Source organism: Urocitellus parryii, chromosome 13, assembly GCF_045843805.1.
Source record: "Urocitellus parryii isolate mUroPar1 chromosome 13, mUroPar1.hap1, whole genome shotgun sequence".
NCBI lineage: Eukaryota > Metazoa > Chordata > Mammalia > Rodentia > Sciuridae > Urocitellus > Urocitellus parryii.
Genome location: NC_135543.1, coordinates 24,534,799 through 24,556,968, shown reverse-complemented (window position 1 = coordinate 24,556,968; position 22,170 = coordinate 24,534,799). Strand labels below are relative to the sequence as shown.

Here is a 22,170-nt window from a genome sequence, read left to right as displayed (position 1 = left end):
GAAATAGGCATAGTCTAAGTATCTCCCCCAGAAATATATAGCAATTACAAAGGAAAAAATGATTTTATGGTAAAAAGTCTTGGCAGATATCGCCTTAGTAAAGTGATCAAGGTAAACATGTCCAGCAATATATATCAATATTGTGCATCCCCTGATATGATGAAGGAGAGGTGCATCACCTCTACAGCATGCTCCTCAAGAAGACAAAATGCTGATCTAATCCTAAGAAAACATCAGATAGACCCAAATTGAGGGATTCTACAAACTAACTGATTAGGAGTCTTTAGACATGTCAAGATTATGAAAGACAAGGAAGTTCAAGGGGAGATGACAACAAAATTTCATGTGGTATCTTGGGTTGAATCCCAGAAAAGAATGAGAGCATTAATTTTAAAATTGGTGAAATCCAAATGAGGTTTGTACGTCAGTATTCACAGTACTATAACAATATTAATTTCTTAGTTCTGAAATGTTATGTTCTCATGTGAGATCTTAAAAGAGAAAACTGAGTAAGTATGCAGAAATTCTTTAAAACTTTGTAATCCAAACTGTCAGAAGAAAATAAAGGAAGGAAGGTAGAAAAGAGAGGAGGAAGGGAAAGGAAGGTATATGTGTATTTGGCAAAAATTAAGATCTACGTCTATAAAAAGTATATAGACGGACATGTGCATTACTTGTGCATTACATCAGCTTAAAGATGTGAAAGCAACATGCTTTTCTGGGTTAAATCTCTATTGTTAAGATTCAATTTTCTTGTATTTAAGCTTTTGGCATCTGTAGTCAACTCTTATATATCATGATATAATCTTATACATTTTACACATGTATATGTATGTAAAATCTAGTATGCAGTATAATTTTGTACATAGAAGTATATATTATATAGAATAGTTTACAAAAAATAAAAAGTAAGTTATCTTTTCTCCTTCCTTCAGTCTGACTCTCCAGAGCTAACCATTGCTTTATAGCTTCTTGTACATTATTCCTAGAAATTTTAACACATATTTTCAAGCATGCACATATATGTGTAACTTATAGAAGTATTTTTAACCAGATTTATATATGGATACCTTTCACATAAACCTATATGAATTGAATTGACTTTAAAAACCAGCTGCAGAATACTGTATTGGATGAATTCATACATTAAGTAGTCACTTACTGATGAATATTTTGCTTCTTTCCAGTTTTTGCTCTTAAACAAGGCCAAGAAATACACTCTCATGTAACTGAATATCTAATTGACTAGCACTTTTAAAGTGAAGACACTACTCAAGAAACAAATTTTGCCCCCTTGAACATATTTTTTCAAAGTGTAAAATTTATTTTCCTATAATCACTTTTGTGCCATAATTGCAGTCAAACTGATATCAATTTCCTATTAATCCACCAATTGGTTCCTCTATTCTAGTCCTCTAAATACTACTTAAAAAATGGCTCCATACAGCACAATTCACAATAGCAAGACTGTGGAACCAACCTAGATGCCCTTCAATAGACGAATAGATAAAAAAAAAATGTGGCATTTATACACAATGGAGTATTACTCTGCATTCAAAAATGACAAAATCATAGAATTTGCAGGGAAATGAATGGCATTAGAGCAGATTATGCTAAGTGAAGCTAGCCAATCCCTAAAAAACAAATGCCAAATGTCTTCTTTGATATAAGGAGAGTAACTAAGAACAGAGTAGGGACTAAAAGCATGAGAAGAAGATTAACATTAAACAGGGATGAGAGGTGGGAGGGAAAGGGTGAGAAAATGGAAATTGCATGGAAATGGAAGGAGACCCTCAGGGTTATACAAAATTACATACAAGAGGAAGTGAGGGGAAAGGGAAAAAAATACAAGGGGGAGAAATGAATTACAGTAGAGGGGGTAGAGAGAGGGGAGGGGAGGGGAGGGGAGGGGGGATATTAGAGGATAGGAAAGGCAGCAGAATACAACAGACACTAGTATGGCAATATGTAAATCAATGGATGTGTAACCGATGTGATTCTGCAATCTGTATACGGGGTAAAAATGGGAGTTCATAACCCACTTGAAGCAAAGTGTGAAATATGATATATCAAGAACTATGTAATGTTTTGAACAACCAACAATAAAAATTAAAAAAAAATAAAAATAAAAATAACTAGGGATGTAGTTCAGTGGTAAAGCACCCCTGGGTTAAATCCTCAATATCAAAAAGAAAAGAAAAAAGAATAAAAATAAAATATTATAATCAAAAGAAAATAAACTTAATGAATTAAATGAAATGTAAAAATTCCTTAAGCAAGATAATGATCAAAATACACGCTAGAAAAAAAATTGGAAAATCTGAACTGCTATATAAATTAAGGAAATCAAAGATATAATATTAAAAGAAATAAAAAATATAATTTATTTTAGCAGCGCTGGGGATTGAACCAGGGATGCTCTACCACTGAGCTACATCCCCACCCCTTTTTATTTTTAGACAGTCTCACTAAATTGCTGAGGCTGGCCTCAAACTTGCAATCCTGCCTCAGCCTCCTGACTAGCTGGGATTACAGGTGTGCACAACTTTATCTGGCTGAAAATGTTAAGTTTTAAAACTTTCCACAAAGATACTCCAGGCCCAAATGGCTTCAATGTTGACTTTTTTGGTGTGGGGGAGAGCAGAGCAGCACTGGGGACGGAACCCAGGGGCACTGGACCACCAAGCTGCATTCCCAGCCCTTCTTGTTTTTTATTTGGAGATAGAGTCTCTCATTAAATTGCTGAGGTTGGCCTAGAACTTGTCATCTCCTACCTCAACCTCCAGAGTCCCAAGAGTGTGTCACTGTGCCCACTTCAGTGTTGAACTCTGTCAAACCCTAAAAGAAGAGATAATACTAGTCTCCACTGTGATAATTTGAGAGGTGGACCTTCAGCAGGTAGAGCCTGAAGTGGGAAGTCATTAGGTCTCACTTGGGGTTGCTGCCCTGGGAAGAGATTAAAGTAGTTCTATGGCACTCCAGATGCAATTGCAAAAATGAATTGTTATAAAAGATCTCCTTTCTGCTCTCTGGTTTCCTGTCTCACCATGTGATCTCTCCCTATTGCTCGTGTTCCCATCATGGTGCCATCTGCTAAGACGTGATTCAGTCAAGGGGCCCTCAACAGAACCGGTGCTACACTGTCTGGACTTTCTAGTCTCCAAAACCATAATTGAAATAAACTTCTTTTCCTTAAAAAAAAAATGGCTCCATAGAGATATAATTCACAACCATATATCTCACCAATTGAAAGAGCACGGTTCAAAACTTTTCAGTATTTTCAGAGTTGTGTAATCATCACCAAAATCTTATCTTAAACCATTTCCAAATCCCTCCAAAATAAAAATTGCCTCTTTTGGCAGTCACATCTCACTCTGCCTACACCTCCAAGCCCTATACATCTACCTTCTGTCCCTCTAACATTTGCCTATTCTGAACACTTTGTACAAATGGGACTGTAAAATAGGGGTTTTGTTACTAGTTTCTCTTCCTTAGCATAATGTCTTTTTGGGTTTCATCTATGCTGAAGAACCTATCAGTATTTCATTCCTTTTTATTGTTGGATACCATTACATTTTATTTATCTATTTATAAGTTGATGGACATTTTGGTTGTTTCCATTTTTGGTAATTATAAATAATGGTTCTATGAACATTCACATTTTGGGGTGGACATATGTTTTAATTCGTTTGTATTTAAATTCAGGAACAGAATTGCTGGGTTATGGTAATTCTATGTTTAATCTTTTCAGAGACTGCAAACTGTTTCCCAATGTGACTGTACCTATTTTACATGCATTCCCATGAGCAGAACATGAGAATTCTGATTTCTCCATCCATATCATTGCCAACACTTGTTATTAGCTGCCTTCTTGATTCTAGCCATCCTAGTATCTCATTTGGTTTTGATTTACATTTCCCTATGACTAATGATGTTCAGCATTTTTTCATGTCCTTATTGGCTATTTTTAATATCTTCTTTGGAAAAAAAAAACCTATTCAGACCCTTTCTCCCTAAAAAAAATGCAATAAAAGCCTTATTGTTTACTTTCATCATTGTCCAACAAGGTGCTCAGATGGCCTTCCATGAAATGATTCAGGGATCCAGGCAATGCCATCATTGGAATCTCCTACTGTATGTCTGCATCTGGCTAATAGATGAGGGAAGATAAGTGTGGAAGATGGTACAGTGGTGATGTCACTTCTTCCTACACTGCTCTGACCACCCCTAATCTTATTGCCCCTTTCTAGACACAATGGAGGTGAAAGATGTTGCTTTGCTGTGTAATTAGGAGAGAAAATGGATACTGGTGAGCATTTAGCCAGCCTCTGCCTCACCCAAAGCCTCACCCAAAGCTGAGTGCCTGGAACATTAGGAAAGATGGCTAACTGAATGGAAGCCTGCCAACATAACCTGTCCCTTTGTTTATGGTGGTCACTTTGATTTAGCTTATTTTGGAGCTCCAGGACACACTGAGACTTGGTAATTCCAAGGTCAAGGAAGTGGGGAGGACCAATCACTGGTGCCAAGTAACTACTGAGTTGTCCTCACACAGATTAGAAGGCTATCCTGATCTCGCTGCTCACCTGTGGACAGTGAATTTTAACTCAACCTCTGCATCTGATGTCTTATACCTCCCACTCCTGCAGGGGCTTCTTCCTGTCACTAAAGGGCCTAGAAATAGCCCCATCCTCTGAACTAACACCTGCTATCCCAGAATGTCTCTCCACATTTGGGCAGCACAGCACATTAGAGAAAGTGTTGGTCTTAGGTGCTTGCTATGTACCAAGGATCCTACCTGGATACACTCATTTAATCCTCACAACTATCCTGGGTGGTCAATTCTACTGTTACTCCTATTTTACAGATAAGGTAACTAAGGCCCAGAGAGGCAAAACAACCTGCCCAAGACCATATACCTCACAAGCTACAGAATAAGGTTATAAAATATAATATTTGCTCTTTTGTTTTTCCAATACTGGAGATTGAACACAAGGATGCTCTAACACAGAGCTACACCCCCAGAATTTTTTATTTAATTATTTTGAGACAGGGTCTCATTAAGTTGCTCAAGCTGACTCTGATGTTTCAATCCTCCTGCTTTGGCTTCCTGAGTTGCTGGAATTACAGGCATTTTCTACAGTACTAACTATTTGTCTATTTTTTAATTGGGCTATTCATAGTTTTACTCTTTTTTTAAAAAAATATTTTTTAGTCGTTGATGTACCTTTATTTTTTATTTATTTATATGTGGTGCTGAGGATAGAACTCAGTACCTCACATATGTTAGGCAAGTGCTCTGCCACTGAGCCACAACCCCAGCCCCTCATATTTTTACTCTTTGAGTTATAAGAGTTCTCCACATATTCTGGATATTAGTTCCTTGAGGGCTTGTTTGGAGGTTCTAGGCAGAGGAGTACAGCTATACCCTTGACTGAAGAATGGTTCTCCTCAATCAAGGAAGGTTGTCCTCTTTGACTGAGACCAAAGCTTCAGGAGGGATGCATATGAAGCAGTGACAGAGTAAGGGACATCTGCCTAGCCAGCCAGATCAGCCGAAGCAATCAATGGGGTGACAGATGTTGCAGTCAGATCTCCCTCAGCTCCTGGATATTAGTTCTTTATCCACATGCTTTGCAAATATTTTCTCCCTTCTGTGGGCTGTCTTTTTACTTTCTTAATTGTGTTCTTTGAAACGCCAAAGTTTTAAATTTTAATGAAATCCAACTTATCTATCCTTTTGTCTTTAGTATCATCTAATAAGTTTTTGCTTAATCTAAAATTTACTTATATTTTCTTCTAAAAGTTTGTTGTGTTAGCTCTTACATTTAGATCTATGGCCCCAACCCAAATTGACATGAGGAGTGATAAACGGTTCTTGAGCACCTGTGATATAACAATTTTGTTAAATATCTTTAACAAAATTTATCACATGTTGAATTGTATTTTAGTTGTACCTTTGTTCTAAGTAGACTTTTAGATTCCCTATGTGTAGATACTATACCTTCTTTACTTTTACCATGCTGAAGTAATTCCCAAACAGAAATTTTAGCAATATTCTGATGAACATCACTATCATTTTAATAACTGTATGTAAAGCCAGTAACAAGTAATTGTTTGAAAAAAGCCAGTAATAAGTAATTGTTTGAAAAGTGACAACATCTTAAAATGAACTGACAAATGTTAGAATTTCAATATTTGGTTATGTCAGTATATAAAAAATAATCGTTCCCACGTTATGTGAATATTAAATTCTCTATCCCAGTCTTGAGTTAAAGAGTAAACATTAATAAGAAATCTAAAAAACAGAATGACTTAAAATGAAAGTGGGGGAAAGGTAGAAAAATCTTAATAAATTTTCTTGTCATATGTGTGATAGATCACAAATTAAATCCCTTAACACATTTCTGAAGAAACAAAATGTCTAAAAGCAGATATAAAACTTACAACAAAATGTAAAATATGATTAATAAGAGCTATCAATGCAAAAGGTAAGACAAATGACATATACCAGGGTTAGCAGTATCTTAGGATTCCATATAAAATAATATGCAATCATGTTCACAAAATAAAAATAAATTTCAAATACACTTATTCTTTAGTAAATTATGATATAAACAAACTATTCAAATTAGATTAAGAAATTGAACTGGCTCTATTTATATTGAACTAAAAGGAAAAAATACCACAACTACCTCTTGAATATGAAAGCATAGATTTTTGACATACAGATCATGTGACAATTAATGGGGAAATTTAGTTATTTAGCATAGAAATTACCCATGTCTACTCTACGTTAGAAACTAATCTATGACTTGAAGATGAGCAAAGAACTTTAATTGTATGTTATACAGATATGACTGAGGTCCAAGACTTTTTCAATCGAGGATACCTCCCAGAGTGTGCACATATGCTGAGCAGGGCTTCGCCCCCATCACTCAGTAATGTAGTCTATTTTCTCAGCCTAGGGTATGAAAATCTCTACACCATACAGATTTAATGCAATTCCAATCAAAATCCCAATGACATTCCTCATAGAAATAGAAAAAGCAGTTATGAAATTCATGTGGAAAAATAAGAGACACAGAATAGCTAAAGCAATCCTTCGCAAGAAGAGTAAAGCAGGTGGCATCACTATACCAGACCTTAAACTATACTACAGAGCAATAGTAACAAAAATGGCATGGTATTGGCACCAAAATAGACTGGTAGAGATCAATGGTACAAAATAGAGGACACAGAGACAAACCCACATAATTACAGTTATCTTATATTAGACAAAGGCACCAAAAACATATATTGGAGAAAAGACAGCTTCTTCAACAAATGGTGCTGGTAAAACTGTAAATCCACACACACATCAGATAGAGCATTAATCTCTAGGTAATATAAAGAACTCAAAAATCTTAACACCAAGAAGAACCCAAATAACCCAAATAACCCAATCTATAAATGGACAAGGAAAACCATGCACAAAACTCAAAGTGATCAAGGACCTAGGAGTTAAACCGGAGACCCTGCACCTAATAGAAGAAAAAGTAGGCCCAAATCTCCATCAACAAATGGGATGGGTTCAAAATAAAAAGCTTCTTCTCAGCAAAAGAAACAGCAAGGTGAACAGAGAACCTACAGAATGGGAGCAAATTTTTACCACACACACATCAGACAGAGCATTAATCTCTAGGTTATATAAAGAACTCAAAAATCTTAACACCAAGAAGAACCCAAATAACCCAATCTATAAATGGACAAGGAAATGAACAGACATATCTCAGAAGATGATATACAGTCAATCAACAAATATATGAAAAAAATGCTCAACATATCTAACAATTAGAGAAATGCAAATCAAAAACTAAGATTTTATTTTAAGCCAGTCAGAATGGCAGCTGGTAAGAATACAAACAACAATAAGTGTTGGTGAGGATGTGGGGGAAAAGGCACACTCATACATTGCTGGTGGGACTGCATATTGGTGTACCCAATATGGAAAGCAGTATGGAGAATTCTTGGAAAACTGGGCATGGAACCACCATTTGACCCAGCTATCCCACTCTTTGGTTTATACCCAAAGGAATTAAAAACAGCATATTACAGGGACGCAGCCACATCAATGTTTATAGCAGCACAATTCACAATAGCTAAATTGTGAAACCAACTTAGATATCCTTCAGTAGATGAACGAATAAACAAACTATGGTATATATACACAATGGACTATTACTCAGCATTAAGAGAATAAAATCAGGGCATCTGCAGGTAAATGGATGGAGTTGGAGAATATTATGCTAAGTGAAGTAAGCCAATCCCCCAAAACCAAATGCTGAATGTTTTCTCTGATATAAGGATGCTGATCTATAATGGGAATGGCGGGGAAGCATGGAAGGAATAGACAAACTTTAGATAGGGCAAAGGGGAGGGAGAAGGGGTACGCATAGGGGTAGGAAAGTCGGTGGAATGAGATGGACATCATTACCCTAGGTATGTATGAAGTTACAAATGGTGTGACTCTACTTTGTGTACAACCAGAGACATGAAAAATTGTGCTCTATGTGTGTAATAGAATTGAATTGCATTTTGCTGTCATATATAACAAATTAGAATAAATAAAATTTAAAAAATCTGTTGTCACGTGGATTATACGTATTGGTATTTATCATAGTAGAAACTGAAAATAAAAACAATTTAAAGCACAAGAATATACAAACACATTGTTACCTGTCAGAACAATGACTATCACATGTCATGTAGCCTCTGGACAAATCCAACATGAGACTTGGAGAACCACTGGAATGGGTCTGCATATGTTGGCAACATTACATTTACTTAGCAAGTGAAGGATAGACCCTCAGCTACTGTTTATACTTCTGTTGGTTTTTCCAATTCTGGTTCCTGTTTTATCTTGGTGAGGGCCTTTTTTGCCTTGTGCCTTTGAATTACTTTTTTTTTTTTTTGTTTATTTTTTTAGTTGTAAATGGACACACTATCTTTTTTATGTATTTATTTTTATGTGGTGCTGAGGATTGAACCCGGTACCTCACACGTGCAAGGCAAGCACTTAACCACTGCATTACTCTTTGAAATTACATGATAGGTCAGTTCTACAGAAAGACTCCAAAGCTCTCCAGTGAGCAAAAGGGAAACATAATTTCATTTCTATGACTCTTCCTAGAACAAAAATTAGATTCTTCTCTTCCCAAATAGTTGTTAAGCAATTGTTAGACACTAGGGAAACAAAGCCTATATGACACTGTGACAGTATTAACAATTTAAAAGCCACAGTTATAGTTTAAAAAGTCATTTGTCATATCTCTGTTTCATTTTCTATATTCAGGTTCTGTTATAAGGGACCAAAGTAGTCTGAAAGGGACATTCTGATTTTAAGAAACTATCAAAAGAGTTTCCTGCAACAATTCTGTTCTTCTGGTCACTAAATTTGAGACAGCAAAGCACAGCCAAACTGTCACTTTGTCTGCTCAGGTAGAGGCACTATCTGCAGTGGGTCTTCTTGCTCCCTGTAGAGGACTGGCATGGGATTTCCTGACCCTGCCTCCATTCCCAAAGCAGCCAGGACAGCTTCCTCATTATCTAATATTTAGTTGAGAGATGCTCAGACATCTAAACTACTAATACTAATGTTTTGGTAACTTGTAATTTGCTTTCTATGTTTTCACTCAATTGACTTGTGAATTATACAGTATAGTGAGCATAAACATTTTCTTAATAAACTCAGAAACCTCTAGGTAGACTGAAAGTACTCTATGTACTACAGTAAGAAGAAAAACATATCCTTATTTTTAAGCACTTATTCAAACTCTTTGCTAATATATTTATTCAATCTTGGTATAGTGAGCATACATCTGGAATCCACTGCTGCATTAGGACTGTTTCAATTTCTTTTTCCATCTTTTATAAACAAGTAGTCTAAAGCAGTAGTCCATGACACAGAATTTTATGTGGCTGTTGGTAAAGATACTTACCAAGTAAAAATTCTGGGGAATAATAAAAAGAGGAACAGGGGCTGTGGCTGTGGCTGTGGCTCAGTGATAGAGCACTTGCCTAGCATGCATGAAGCACTGGGTCTGATCCTCAGCACCACATGAAAATAAACAAATAAAATAAAGACATTCTGTCCATCTACAATTACAATCAATCAATCAATCAATCAAAGGAGGAACATATTCATTTTCCCAGTTCATGACTAATTTAAAAGAGAATGACTATGAGAATGATTTCAAATTTATAAATCACTTCATAAACAGTGTTTTGAGCAACAGAAATTACCAAAAAATATTGATTTATCATGAAAGAGTGATTTGGCAGTGCTCATTTTTTAAGGTTACTATTGTTTTCATTAATCAACTTTCAGATTGGTGGCAGAGGGAGTGACTGATTCACAGTTATCACTACCACTGAATTGCTGCTAACCATCCTCTTTAATTAAGGCATTAAAGCTCAAGTTCATAAACCTATTTGGAAAATGTTGTGATTTGCGAAGTCTCATATATATGAATGTTAAAATAAGAACTGTTAGTGACAGATTCCAAACAAAACTTTCCCACTATTCCTAGGAAGCAGATGCGTTAAGAAATTCATTTTTACTTTGTGAAAATTTCATGAAAGAATAAACTGTGACTTAAAAACTGTAGAATTCAATAATAAAATTAAAATCTCTGGTTTCAAACTATCCTCTATCATTGCACATAAACTTCATAACCAGAAAATATCATTAAATACGACATATTTCCTTTAAAGAAATCAATTTGATGGATCTCTGATTAAAGAACACTTCAGGACTATATAAATCCAATATATTTTGTGGGGAAAATGAAAAGGAATACTGGGTGAAGCAAATAATAATAGCATAAAAATAATAAAACATACGGATGAATCAAATTCAAGTTTAAAAATGTTTTTTTCTTGTAGTTGTAGATGGACAGCATGCCTTTATTCTACTTGTTTATTTTTTATGTGGTTCTAAGGATTGAACCCAGTGATTCATACATGCTAGGCAAGTAACTCTGCCACTGAGCTACAGCCCCAGCTCCCTCAAGTTCTTAATATAAACATAATTCCACAATGCCACCCTGCTCGCATCTGGGGTTTCCAAGGAGCTATCAGAGGGAGATTTTTTTTCTTATCACAAGTCAAGGTAAGTATAGAATTAAGTGAATTGTTAGGCTAATTTTTAAAAAACTTTTTGAAATTACAAACTTAATACTTAAATGGGATGACATCATATCATAATACAGTGTGTGCGTGTGTGTGTTTACACTTGCACGTGCGCGTACACACACACAAAGATGAAAAAGAACGCCAGTCAGGTTGTGGCTACACATAGCTATGTATGTTTATCAACAACTGATATCCGGTCTGATTGCTGTTCCCACAGTCTCATATCTGCACAACTATTTAGAAATGAAACAAACCACAGGAAATAAGCAAAACCACTCTTCAGCTATCTGGTGGCACTGCCACTTTAAACACAAATGTTTAAAGTTTCCAATAAAGTTTCATGTATCAACCCACTAAGCTGTTGTCTGAGATTCAGGGATGTCTCTATTAGAATTTAATGAACTTCTGGCAAGATAATTTTTAGTGTCTTCATCTATGCCATGTTTCCAGACCTGAGAAACATCACAGATAGCAGCACTGCCCTAATGGGATTCAATGCAGCACTCTCCGTCCCATTATGGTACAAGGCTCACCCCAGGGCTGCTTTTGTTGTATTCCATCAGCATCCTTCAAGGTCAGGTGGTAATGAGTTCTTCATCTTTAAAGTGGATGGATCACACAACATGTTATTACTGTCACCTCTGACCATGACTGACATGTCAAATCCCACAGGCACTGAGAATTGGTGCTTCAAGACTCTGATCAGTTAGCTAAAGGCACTATACTCCCAAGGACATGTTACGTGTTGGTGTGAAGAAGGAGGAAGGTTGGGCTTTGATCATATGTTCAAGTGAGCAAGCAGAGTAAACCAGTTGGTCACCAGAAGAACAAAGCAGAAGCAAAGCAGATCAGAGATCAGAAACTAAATGGCCCTCAGTAACAGGACATTCCTGAATCCATGGATTTTCAATTTTAGGTTCTAGTTCTTTGTGAAATCCAGGTGTATTTATGGCCCCAATACTCCCTGCCACCCAAGTTCAGAGAGAAACCTTTGTACTCTTCCTATAAAATACCTTCTTTTGTTTTTATGTAATTAGTTTGAGTACATTTCCTGACTCAGTTAGGATTCCTAATAATTAACAACTACTGATTCAGGGTTGATTTTCTTCAACCTCTTGATATTAATTTAAAAAATTTCCATTGTTTTGAGACCTCATTTCTTTATTTGTATATCAGAGGTTTCTAAGAGCATGAGAGAGATATTGTTATTAATAAATTTAACAATAAGAGGAATATTTTATTGATGAAATAAGGCAACTACTTACATAATCTGGCAGAGGAACATCATCGGAACTCAGTGAACCTCTCAAGGACTGTGTGGCTTGTTCCAGAACTTTGTTATGTTTTTTAGACAGCAAAGAAAACAAACTGGAAAAAAAAAATACATACACACACAAACACACAGAGGAAAACCCATTATATTAAGAGAACTAAATGTGACCTTTTTCAGGTCTAATATGGAGTTACATAGTTCTATAGCATATCAATTATTCTGAAAGCTGCTTGTAAATAACTTATCATGCCTATATTAACAGGATTAATAATATTATTATATAACAAAATGGTGAAGAAGATGTTTAAATTATAAGAGTTCTGGAGAATAAAATAAGTTTGATAGTTTAAAATTATGTTTCAAAACTAGAAGAAATTTTTAAAAGATTACTATAGTGTGGAGTACAGTGGACAAAGACTGAGAAAACCTGGGAGATGGGCTAACTGTATGACTAATTCATACTGTAACCTACTATAGGTCACTTGAGCTTATGTATCTTAATTTTCTTATCTTACAAATGAGTGTTGCATTGCAGTATTATTCTATGGTATAATATAATGTCAATGTTTCTGTATTTTAGTTTTAGGTTCTTGTTTCTCAAAAAGAATTATTTAAAATATATGCCTTATAAAAATTAACTTCTGGCTATAATGGATTAACTAGAGCTTGACTAACTCTCCTGCTGTAAACAACTAAAATCTAGAAAAAATTGCATGAAACAAGTGTTTTCAGATATTCTACTACATCTGAAATGCAGGATTATAATCCCTAAAAGAGAAATACACATGAACCCCATAATGGTGAGTTTCTACATATAGGAATATTCCAGACTATGGCCCAGAAAGGTGGGACCCAAACAGTACACAGCAGGACTGAGCTGAGAAGACTGAGATATGAATTTAGGGCTGCTGTGGCAGCTGGAATTTACAAGGCAGGATACTAGAGAAAAGAGAATTTCAAGAAAAGGGTTCCAGAAATCCAGATGTCTTCTTGAGTACCTGAGTAAGTACTAAGCTATACCTGAGCATAGCAAGATATTACAAGATGTGGTGATGAGCTACCCAGAAGCTGTATACTGAACATATATTTTAAAGGTCATAAAATACTGAAGGCTATTGTGCTCCAACCAGCCAGTGGATAAAACTCCTTGAACAAGGACATTCAGTTGAATTTTTAGAAAGGCCATGCTTTAGGATCAGGACTATTGTACAGATTATTGTAGCCTAATAAAGCTAGTGAATAATCTTCAAAAAATAAAGTTGATTTATATTAAATGTAAATGAACTAAACACTGCAGTTCAATGCCAGAGATTTTCAGATTGGATAAAATTGCAAGACCCAACTACTTGCTGTTTAAAAGAAATATACTGTAAATTTAAAGACTCAGATAAGTTAACAGTTAAATGATATAAAAAATCATACAGCTGGGCACCATGGTACATGCTTGTAATCCCAGCAGCTTGTGAGGCTGAGACAGGAGAATCATGAGTTCCAAGCCAGACTCAGCAATGGTGAGGAGCAACTCAGTGAGATTCTATTTCTAAATAAAATAAAAATAGGGCTAGGGATATGGCTCAGTGGCCAAGTGCCCCTGAGTTGAATCTTCAGCACCCAAATAAATAAATAAATCATACAAACATTAATAAGAGTATTAGAGTGGCCATATTGATTACAGACACATAGGATTAAATACCATAATATTAATAGTAATGATAAAGAGGAAAATTTTATAATGATGAAAGCCAGTTCACCAAGAATACTTAATAATCCTAAATATTGGATCCTTAAATATACATTATAATTATATGATCCCAATATTCAATCTACTATATCTAGTAAAGCAAGAAATTCTCTTTAGGTTATATGGCAGCATAAAAATGGAGACAATCTTGACATCATATACTTTCCAAGTAAATTTGAGATATGATTATATGTAGTATATTTTTTAAATGCCCAAAACACTACTCTAGTATTTCTTAGTGATGCTCTTTTAAAAAGACTATTGACTCAAATATTAATTTAAGAAAGTAAGTAATGATTTCAGATGATTTAAACAGGATATTCAATGAAGACAAGACCACTAAAGATTAAGGTTTTTTTTTTTTTTTTTTTTTTTTTTAACTGGTGCTGGGGGTCAAACCCAGTGTCTCATATGTATGCTAGGCAAGCTCTTTACTACAGAGCTACAACTCCATTCCAAGTTTTAACTAACATCATCAAATGCTCTCCTACACATCAGTGATGAATCTACTGAAAAATAAATTAGGGAGACTATCTCATTCACAATAACCTACCCCCCCCAAAAAAAAAAAAAAAACTTGGGAATCAATCTAACAAAAGAGGTAAAAGACCTCTACAATGAAAACCACAGAACACCAAAGAAAGAAACTGAAGAAGACCTCAGAAGATAGAAAGACCTCCCACGGTCCTGGATAGGCAGAATTAATATTGTCAAAATGTCCATACTACTGAAAGCGCTATACAGATTCAATGCAATTCCTATTAAAATCCCAATGACAATCTCCATAGAACTAGAAAAAGCAATCATGAACTTCATTTAGAAAAATAAGAGATCCAGAATAGCCAAAGCAATCCTTAGCAAGAAGAGTGAAGCAGGAGGCACTACAATACCAGACCTTAAACTACACTAAGAACAACAGTCACAAAAATGGCATGGTATTGGCACCAAAACAGATGCATAGACTAATACTACAGAATAGAGGACACAGAGACAAACCCACATAAATACAGTATCTCATACTAGACAAAGGTGCCAAAAACGTTCACTGGAGATAAGATAGCCAATTCAACAAAGGGTGCTGGTTGGAAATCCATATGTAACAAAGTAACATTAAACCTCTATCTCTCACCATACATGAAACTCAATTCAAAGTGGATCAAAGACTCTGGCACTAGAATAGAGACCCCTGAGCCTAATAGAAGGAAAAAGTAGGCCCAAATCTTCATCATGTCAGATTAGGATTTGACTTTCTTAATGAGACTCTTAAAGGGCAAGAAGTAAAATCAAGAATCAATAAATGGGATGGATTCAAACTTTCCTCAGCAAAGGCAAAAATCAATAACATGAAGAGAAAGCCTTGAGAATGGGAGAAAATCTTTCCCACATGTGCCTCAGATAGACCATTAATCTCCAGGATATATAAAGAATTCAAAAAACACCAAAAACTACCACCACCACCACCACCAACAGAAAAACAAATAACCCAATCAATAAATGGGCTAAGGAACTGAATAGACACTTCACAGAAGAAATATAATCCATCAACATATATAAAAAAATGTTCAACATCTCTAGCAATTAGAGAAATGCAAATCAAAACTAAGATTACATCTCACTCCAGTCAGAATGGCAATTATTAAGCAAACAAGCAATAATAAGTATTGGTGAAGAAGTGGGGGAAAAGGTACACTCATACATTGCTGATGGGACTGCAAATTGGTACAGCCAATCTGGAAAGCAGTTTGGAGATTTCTTGGAAAACTAGGAATGGAACCACCATTTGACCCAGCTATCTCTCCTCGGTCTATACCCAAAATACTTAAAAACAGCATACTACAGTGATGCAGCCACATCAATATTTATTCACAGCAGCTCAACTTACAAGAGCTAAACTATGGGACCAACCTAGGTGTCCTTAAACAGATGAATGGACAAAGAAAATATAGTACATATACACAATGAGATATTACTCAGCCTTAAAGAAGAATGAAATTATGGCATTTGACAGTAAGTGGATGGATATCGTGAGCCATCCATGGGCTGTGTGTGTGTGAGATATGCACATCTGAGCATATGAGGGGACTGGTCTAGCGTTGCGCGCTGAATGGGTTATGCCAACTCAAGTGTGCCTTTCCTCTCACTCTGCCTGTGATCTCACACAGCACCTGAGATGGGTGTGACTTGCCAAGATGTTAATCAATCTGCTGACCACAAGACACCATCAAGCAAGACTCTACCCTTGGAAATCCTATCCCTTGCCTTATTTGGGTGGAATCTTCTATCAAATGTCTTTTCCCCAATAAGTAGGAATATGTGTGCTCTGGGTGTGATCTCTCTCTCTTGCTTTTTCCAGCACTGCCCAGCATGGAGCTGATCCTTGGGGTCACTGAGCATGGTTTCTTTTCTGTTTTCTTAGTTATTGCCGCATCCGGCTCCTTTAAACTCAGCTCATCTCGTCAGCCTGGCCAGTTGACAGATGGAGCTGGAGAATATCATGTTAAGCAAAATAGGCTAAACCCCAAAACCAAAGGCTGAATGTTTTCTCTGATATGTGAATACTAATTCTCAATAAGGTGGGGATGGGGGGCTAGGGAAGAATAGCATTACTTTGAATTGGGCAAAGGGAGTGAAGGGGTACGGGGTTAGGAAGGACAGTAGAAAGAGTCAGACTTTATTACCCTATTTATGTAAATGACCACCTGACCAGTGTGATTCTATCATGTATGACCAGAAGAATGAGAAATTATACTCTATTTATGTATGATGTGTCAAGGTACATTTTACTGTCATGTATAACTAATTAGAACAAATTTTAAAAAATCCTTAAACATTCATTAGTTACACTAGGTTAGCAAATATAACAGAGGGAATGGATATTCTCTAAGTTTCTATAGAAATATAGTGGGAAGAAAAAAATAATTATAGGAGATTAATTAATGAATAATTATGAAATGATACTAAGCGCATGCCAAGCATATATCTAAAAGAGCGATTTCTGTGAAATGGAATAGTACAGTATAGGGTTTAGGTCTTACATAATTTTTTTTTTAAGAGAGAGAGAGGAGAGAGGGAGGGAGGGAGGGAGGGAGGGAGAGAGAGAGAGAGAGAGAGAGAGAGAGAGAGAGAGAGAGAATTTTTTAATATTTATTTTTCAGTTTTCGGCAGACACAACATCTTTATTTTATTTTATGTGGTGCTGAGGATTGAACCCAGCGCCCCGCACATGCCAGGGAGCGCGTTACTGCTTGAGCCACATCCCCAGCCCAGGTCTTACATAATTTTGAAAGGAAGAAAGATTCATTCGTGCAGGAGAGGAAAGGAGACATTTCTGAATACAGGCAAAGCCCAGAGGCATAGGTAGGGGGCAGTGAGAATGAACTTGGAGTAGAGGCGCTACACAAAGAAGCAGGAGAAAAAATTCAATCTATGAGGGTGCATCATTTTTTTTCATTTTATTTTTCTGGATCTCCTGCATTTGAGGTTTTATTTTGTTTTTCCATTTTAAGCTGAAAAGTAAACATCACACTTTCCTCTTACCACTATTCACATGATCCATTAGTAACTAATATCAGAAGTTTATTTTACACGATTCTAGAAATGTTCAGTGTACCAATCCATGTATAAATGCATACTGTGTGTATACATCCATATTTTTTATTCCACAAAATATGCATTATTTTGTATTTTGAACTTTCCCCTCCATTCATTCAACACATACTTACTGATTATCAGTTATATAATATTTAAGCATACAGAAGAACTGTGCTTCCTGTAGCCTAGTCACTGCAATTGTTTCCAGTGTTTTGCATCATCTGCAGTACTTCGATCAATACCCTGCACATGACTTTTAGCATAGCTGAGACTACATATAGGATAAATTCCTTGAAGTAAAGCTGCTGAGTGAGAAAGTAATTAAGTAATACTGAATTTAATTTAGGGCACATATATTAAAATATGCAAATTATTTTGCAGATGATGCAAAGGAAAAGGTAATAATACATTGGAATTATGAGTAATTATGAGTAAAGCAGGTTCACAAGGAAATGCATAAAGAAAAGAAATCAGTAAGATGATTCAATTGGTTGTAGTACATTTTCTGATATAAATGGAACTTCAGGAGTATTTTGAGACTAAAGGTTGGTAGTCCATTCTAGCACAGGACATGGCAAGACTCAGAGGAAGCTGGGCCCAGAAGCTCACCCTTAGAAGCTCGGGAGGCTGAGGCAGGAGGATCACACTGAGTTCAAAGCCAGCCTTAGCAACTTAGTGAGACCTGTCTCTAAATAAAATACAAAAAATGGCTGGGGATGTGGCTCAGTGGTTAAGTGCCCCTGGGTTTGATCCCTGATACTCAAAAAATAAAAAGAAAATAAAAAGAAAATAGAAAAAAAGATTCACAGCAATAAATTGGATGCCCAATAGAAAGGGAAAAGGACAAAGGAAATAAAGTGGTTTTTTTGTTTCTTTGTTTGTTTTGTTTTTTTGAGTTTAAAAAGAACTAAGGAGAGGCCTTATGAGTTCACCAAACCTGGAATATTCCCTCTCCCCACAAGCTCTGCATGCATGTGTGCATCCTATTAGTGTACCTTCAGAGAACAGAAGCAATCTATGGTAAATTCCATCATCAAAGGAAAATTGAGTAAATCCTAGAAATCAGAGCAAAACCAAAACAAAACAGAAAACCCCAACAATACTTGAAGCTCATTCCTTTTCTTTGGAAAAGAAAGACCAGTGTGTTTACTTATTTATTTTACAAGAGAATACTAACAATCTGTTTTTCTTGTTGGTAGGAGACCAAACAAGGAAATGAGCTTCAATTCAAACATAAGGTATTTCAGTTGCGCATGATGGAAAGTGTGGCTATTAAAGGCATCAAATGTTGCAGCCGTATACCCCAAGAAGCTGTGGTATTGCTCACAGTTATCTTTTAAAAAATTGTCTAAGAATAGATCATTTGAGGTCACTTCCAATTCTCTACCAGGAATGAGAAACAGAATTCACACTGGCTCTTAAGATATTATTCTCATACACTTTGATAGGCTTTCCCTCGTGTTCCTACAGCTAGTGCTTTCAAAGTTTTGTGTGTGTGTGTGTTTAATAGTCTAATTTTGGCTTTCATTTAGCATTTTTAAGGCAAATGATCCAAATTTATATAAGAAATGACTTGCAAATTGCTGTGACAAAAGTAACTTTTGCTTAAAGCTCTGTATTCCAAGTACTTAGACCCAGCTTAGGCTAGTCAAAGTAATAAAGACATATGATATTTGTATATAAAAAGGTAAATATGTTTATAAGTGAAGCTGATCTTAAAGTGTACTTAGTATTCACTCAGTTGGGATGTATTTGCCAGAATACTTTTTTAAAATTAGAAAAAGATGAATTTTTTCTATAAGTACAAGAATATGCATTACAAACTGGGTAAATGATGAAAACAACTAAAATGCTGATGGGGAATGGGTAAATAAACTGGGGTATTCACACCATGAAATACTGTATAGCAATTTAAAATAATCTACAGCTATATGTTTTAAATTATCTAAAACTACAAAGTTGAGCAAAAACCAAGGGAATTCTTATAGAATGGGAACAAGGTGATGATATTTACATAATGTTTTAAAATGTAGAACTAGTACATATATTTTATAGATAAAACACATGAAATAATAATGTAAAATATATATGGAATGATAAACACTACATTTAGAATAATCATTGTTCTCTTGAGGAAGGAAGGAAGAAAGGAAATGGGATTAGGGAGGAAAAAATAAGGGATTCAGTTTCTCTCATAAAAATGTTCTGGTAATATTGAATACATACACATGAAATTGCTACAGTATTATCTATTTCTGTGTATGTATGTGTGTGTGTGTGTGTGTGTGTATATGTGCCTGAAATATTATATACATTTAAAAAACCTGATAAAAAGAGCATGCTGTCCTGAAGAAAACAGAGCTCCTGCCAACAGCTAGCATTTCACAAAAGAAAGAAGCATGTAAATAGAATCTGCGTGGTCAGCCCAAACTGGGACGTGTGGAGAAGATCACAAGCTGGTGAAAATGGCTGCAGTTGAGGGTGCACAGATGGTGGCAGGAGCTGAGACCAGAATGAAGACAGTTAGAAGACAGACTGTGAGGGGCTGCTCATGCATCAAAAGCCCTGGACTTTATTCTACACAGAGCTGAGAAGCTAATGGAAACGCTGAAAGAGACCTGGTTTCTTGGCCCCAAGAAGCTCAAGTCCAATAGGATAAGGAAAAAAAAAAAAAGTCTACAATGCTGAAATCAGAGAATGCTGGGGGTCTGAACAGAGAGCCATGGGGATATAGAGTAGGATAAGTATATTCCACAGAGGAAATCTAGCTTGAATATGGCCTTGAAGTTTAGGGATTTGCTAATTAGAAAAATAAAACATGAAGAAGAACAATTCAGAAAGGTGAAAAAGTGTACCAGAAGTGTATCAAGAGACTGTGGGGCTACAGCCATAGCCATAGCTTATAGTGAGATTAGAGAAAGTTCATGGGGGTGACTGTGGCAAGAGATGAAGTTAGCAAGACAGCAGAGGCAGATTCAAAAAGGCCTTACATACCAAGATAAGAGGTTTATGTTTCATCTTGTCAAGTTGTAGAGACAGAAAGTAAGTCAAATATTTACCAAGGGCTCACTATGTGTCAGGCAGAGTAAAAGCTGCCTGATACATGACGGTAAGTCTAAGCAACAGTCAGTCATCGTCCCGCCTTCCTGGAGGGCAGTTCAGGGAGGTCATACCTGGATAGACTGGAGTGAAGCCGGAATGTCATGAGGACACAGGTGAGGGCTGCCCACCTGTACTTTAAGATTAGAATAAGAAACCATTTCTGGAGACAATGCCTAAGTGTCCCCTTAAACAACATTTAGGAGTTGGCCAAGTAAGTTAGGTAATGGTACAGGTAACCTGGGCAGAGAAAAGAGCATGAATAGAGGCTGAGAAACATGAACACTGCTGGTAGAAGAATAGCATGTAGCAGGGCACAGCCACAAGCCTGGGGCAGCAGGCAGGAGCGTTCAGCACCTCTTGGGCCTCACGTGCACCTTGCCAGAGGTGCTCTATGACAGCAGGACTGCAATGCCAGAAGGAGACAAAAAGTCAAGCTGCTGCACTTGGTATTCAGGCATAAGGAGGAATGTAGGGTTGGCAGCAAGGATGGTGGTTATCTTTGTGCATCTGTGGCCTTAGCTTCTTTCCTATCCTCTCCCATTCTATGGTGGCCACAGTATCCCTACCATGGAATCCCTCAGGACTCAGAACCAATGTTTGAAAATCACTGACCTGAATAATGAGGCACAAGCATGTAACTATAACTATATTTGCTTTAGAAAACATACTCTCTCCTGGAGGGAAAGAGGGACAGGAAATTATAAGAGAACAGAAGTGGAAACAGAATTTTAGGGAAACATTTACATTACCCAAAGTAAGAGTTGAGGAAGCTTTGAATTAAAGGAAGTAGGAGTTATTTGGAAGACAAAGAGAAAACACAGAGAATAAATGAAGGGAATCACAGGTGACTGGGGTTTCTAACTTAGGAAATGTAACAGCTGATGGAAAACAGGTAGAAGACCTGAGGCAGGGAGAGGGCTTGGGAGGACAGCAATTCACAACAGCAGCGGCAACTCTAACACATACAGGGCTTACTGGGTATCAGGCACTGTCCATCAAGCAATCATGTGAGGTAGGTACTACCACTACCATATTCCCTCCACCTCTTTTAAAGGGTTATGATGAAATTGAAGCAGAGAGAAGCTAAGTAATTTGCTCAGGTACATAGCTACTAAGGAATCAGGAGTTAAAATTCAGGCATTGTAGCTCCAGAATCTAGAGCTGCTCAGGGAAACCAGTGGATATGGGGGACAGGGAGGGTGGGCCTAAATGGCAGCACAGGAATACTAATCTGGTGCTATTAAGAGCAGTGATGAGAAATTTTGGGGTAATCTGTACCAGCTTCAGT

General features: G+C 36.4%; 1 protein-coding gene across 5 annotated transcripts in view; it reads right to left on the bottom strand.

The window, feature by feature from the left end:
• The window catches only part of Dym (dymeclin), a 356,427-nt gene that overhangs the window by 99,148 nt on the left and 235,109 nt on the right, over positions 1-22,170 (bottom strand). For all 5 annotated transcript variants that reach the window (XM_026393752.2, XM_026393749.2, XM_026393748.2 and 2 more), the window contains one exon: positions 12,441-12,543. In XM_026393752.2, the coding sequence (XP_026249537.2) occupies positions 12,441-12,543 (103 nt within the window). The remainder of the gene's footprint in view (positions 1-12,440; positions 12,544-22,170) is intronic.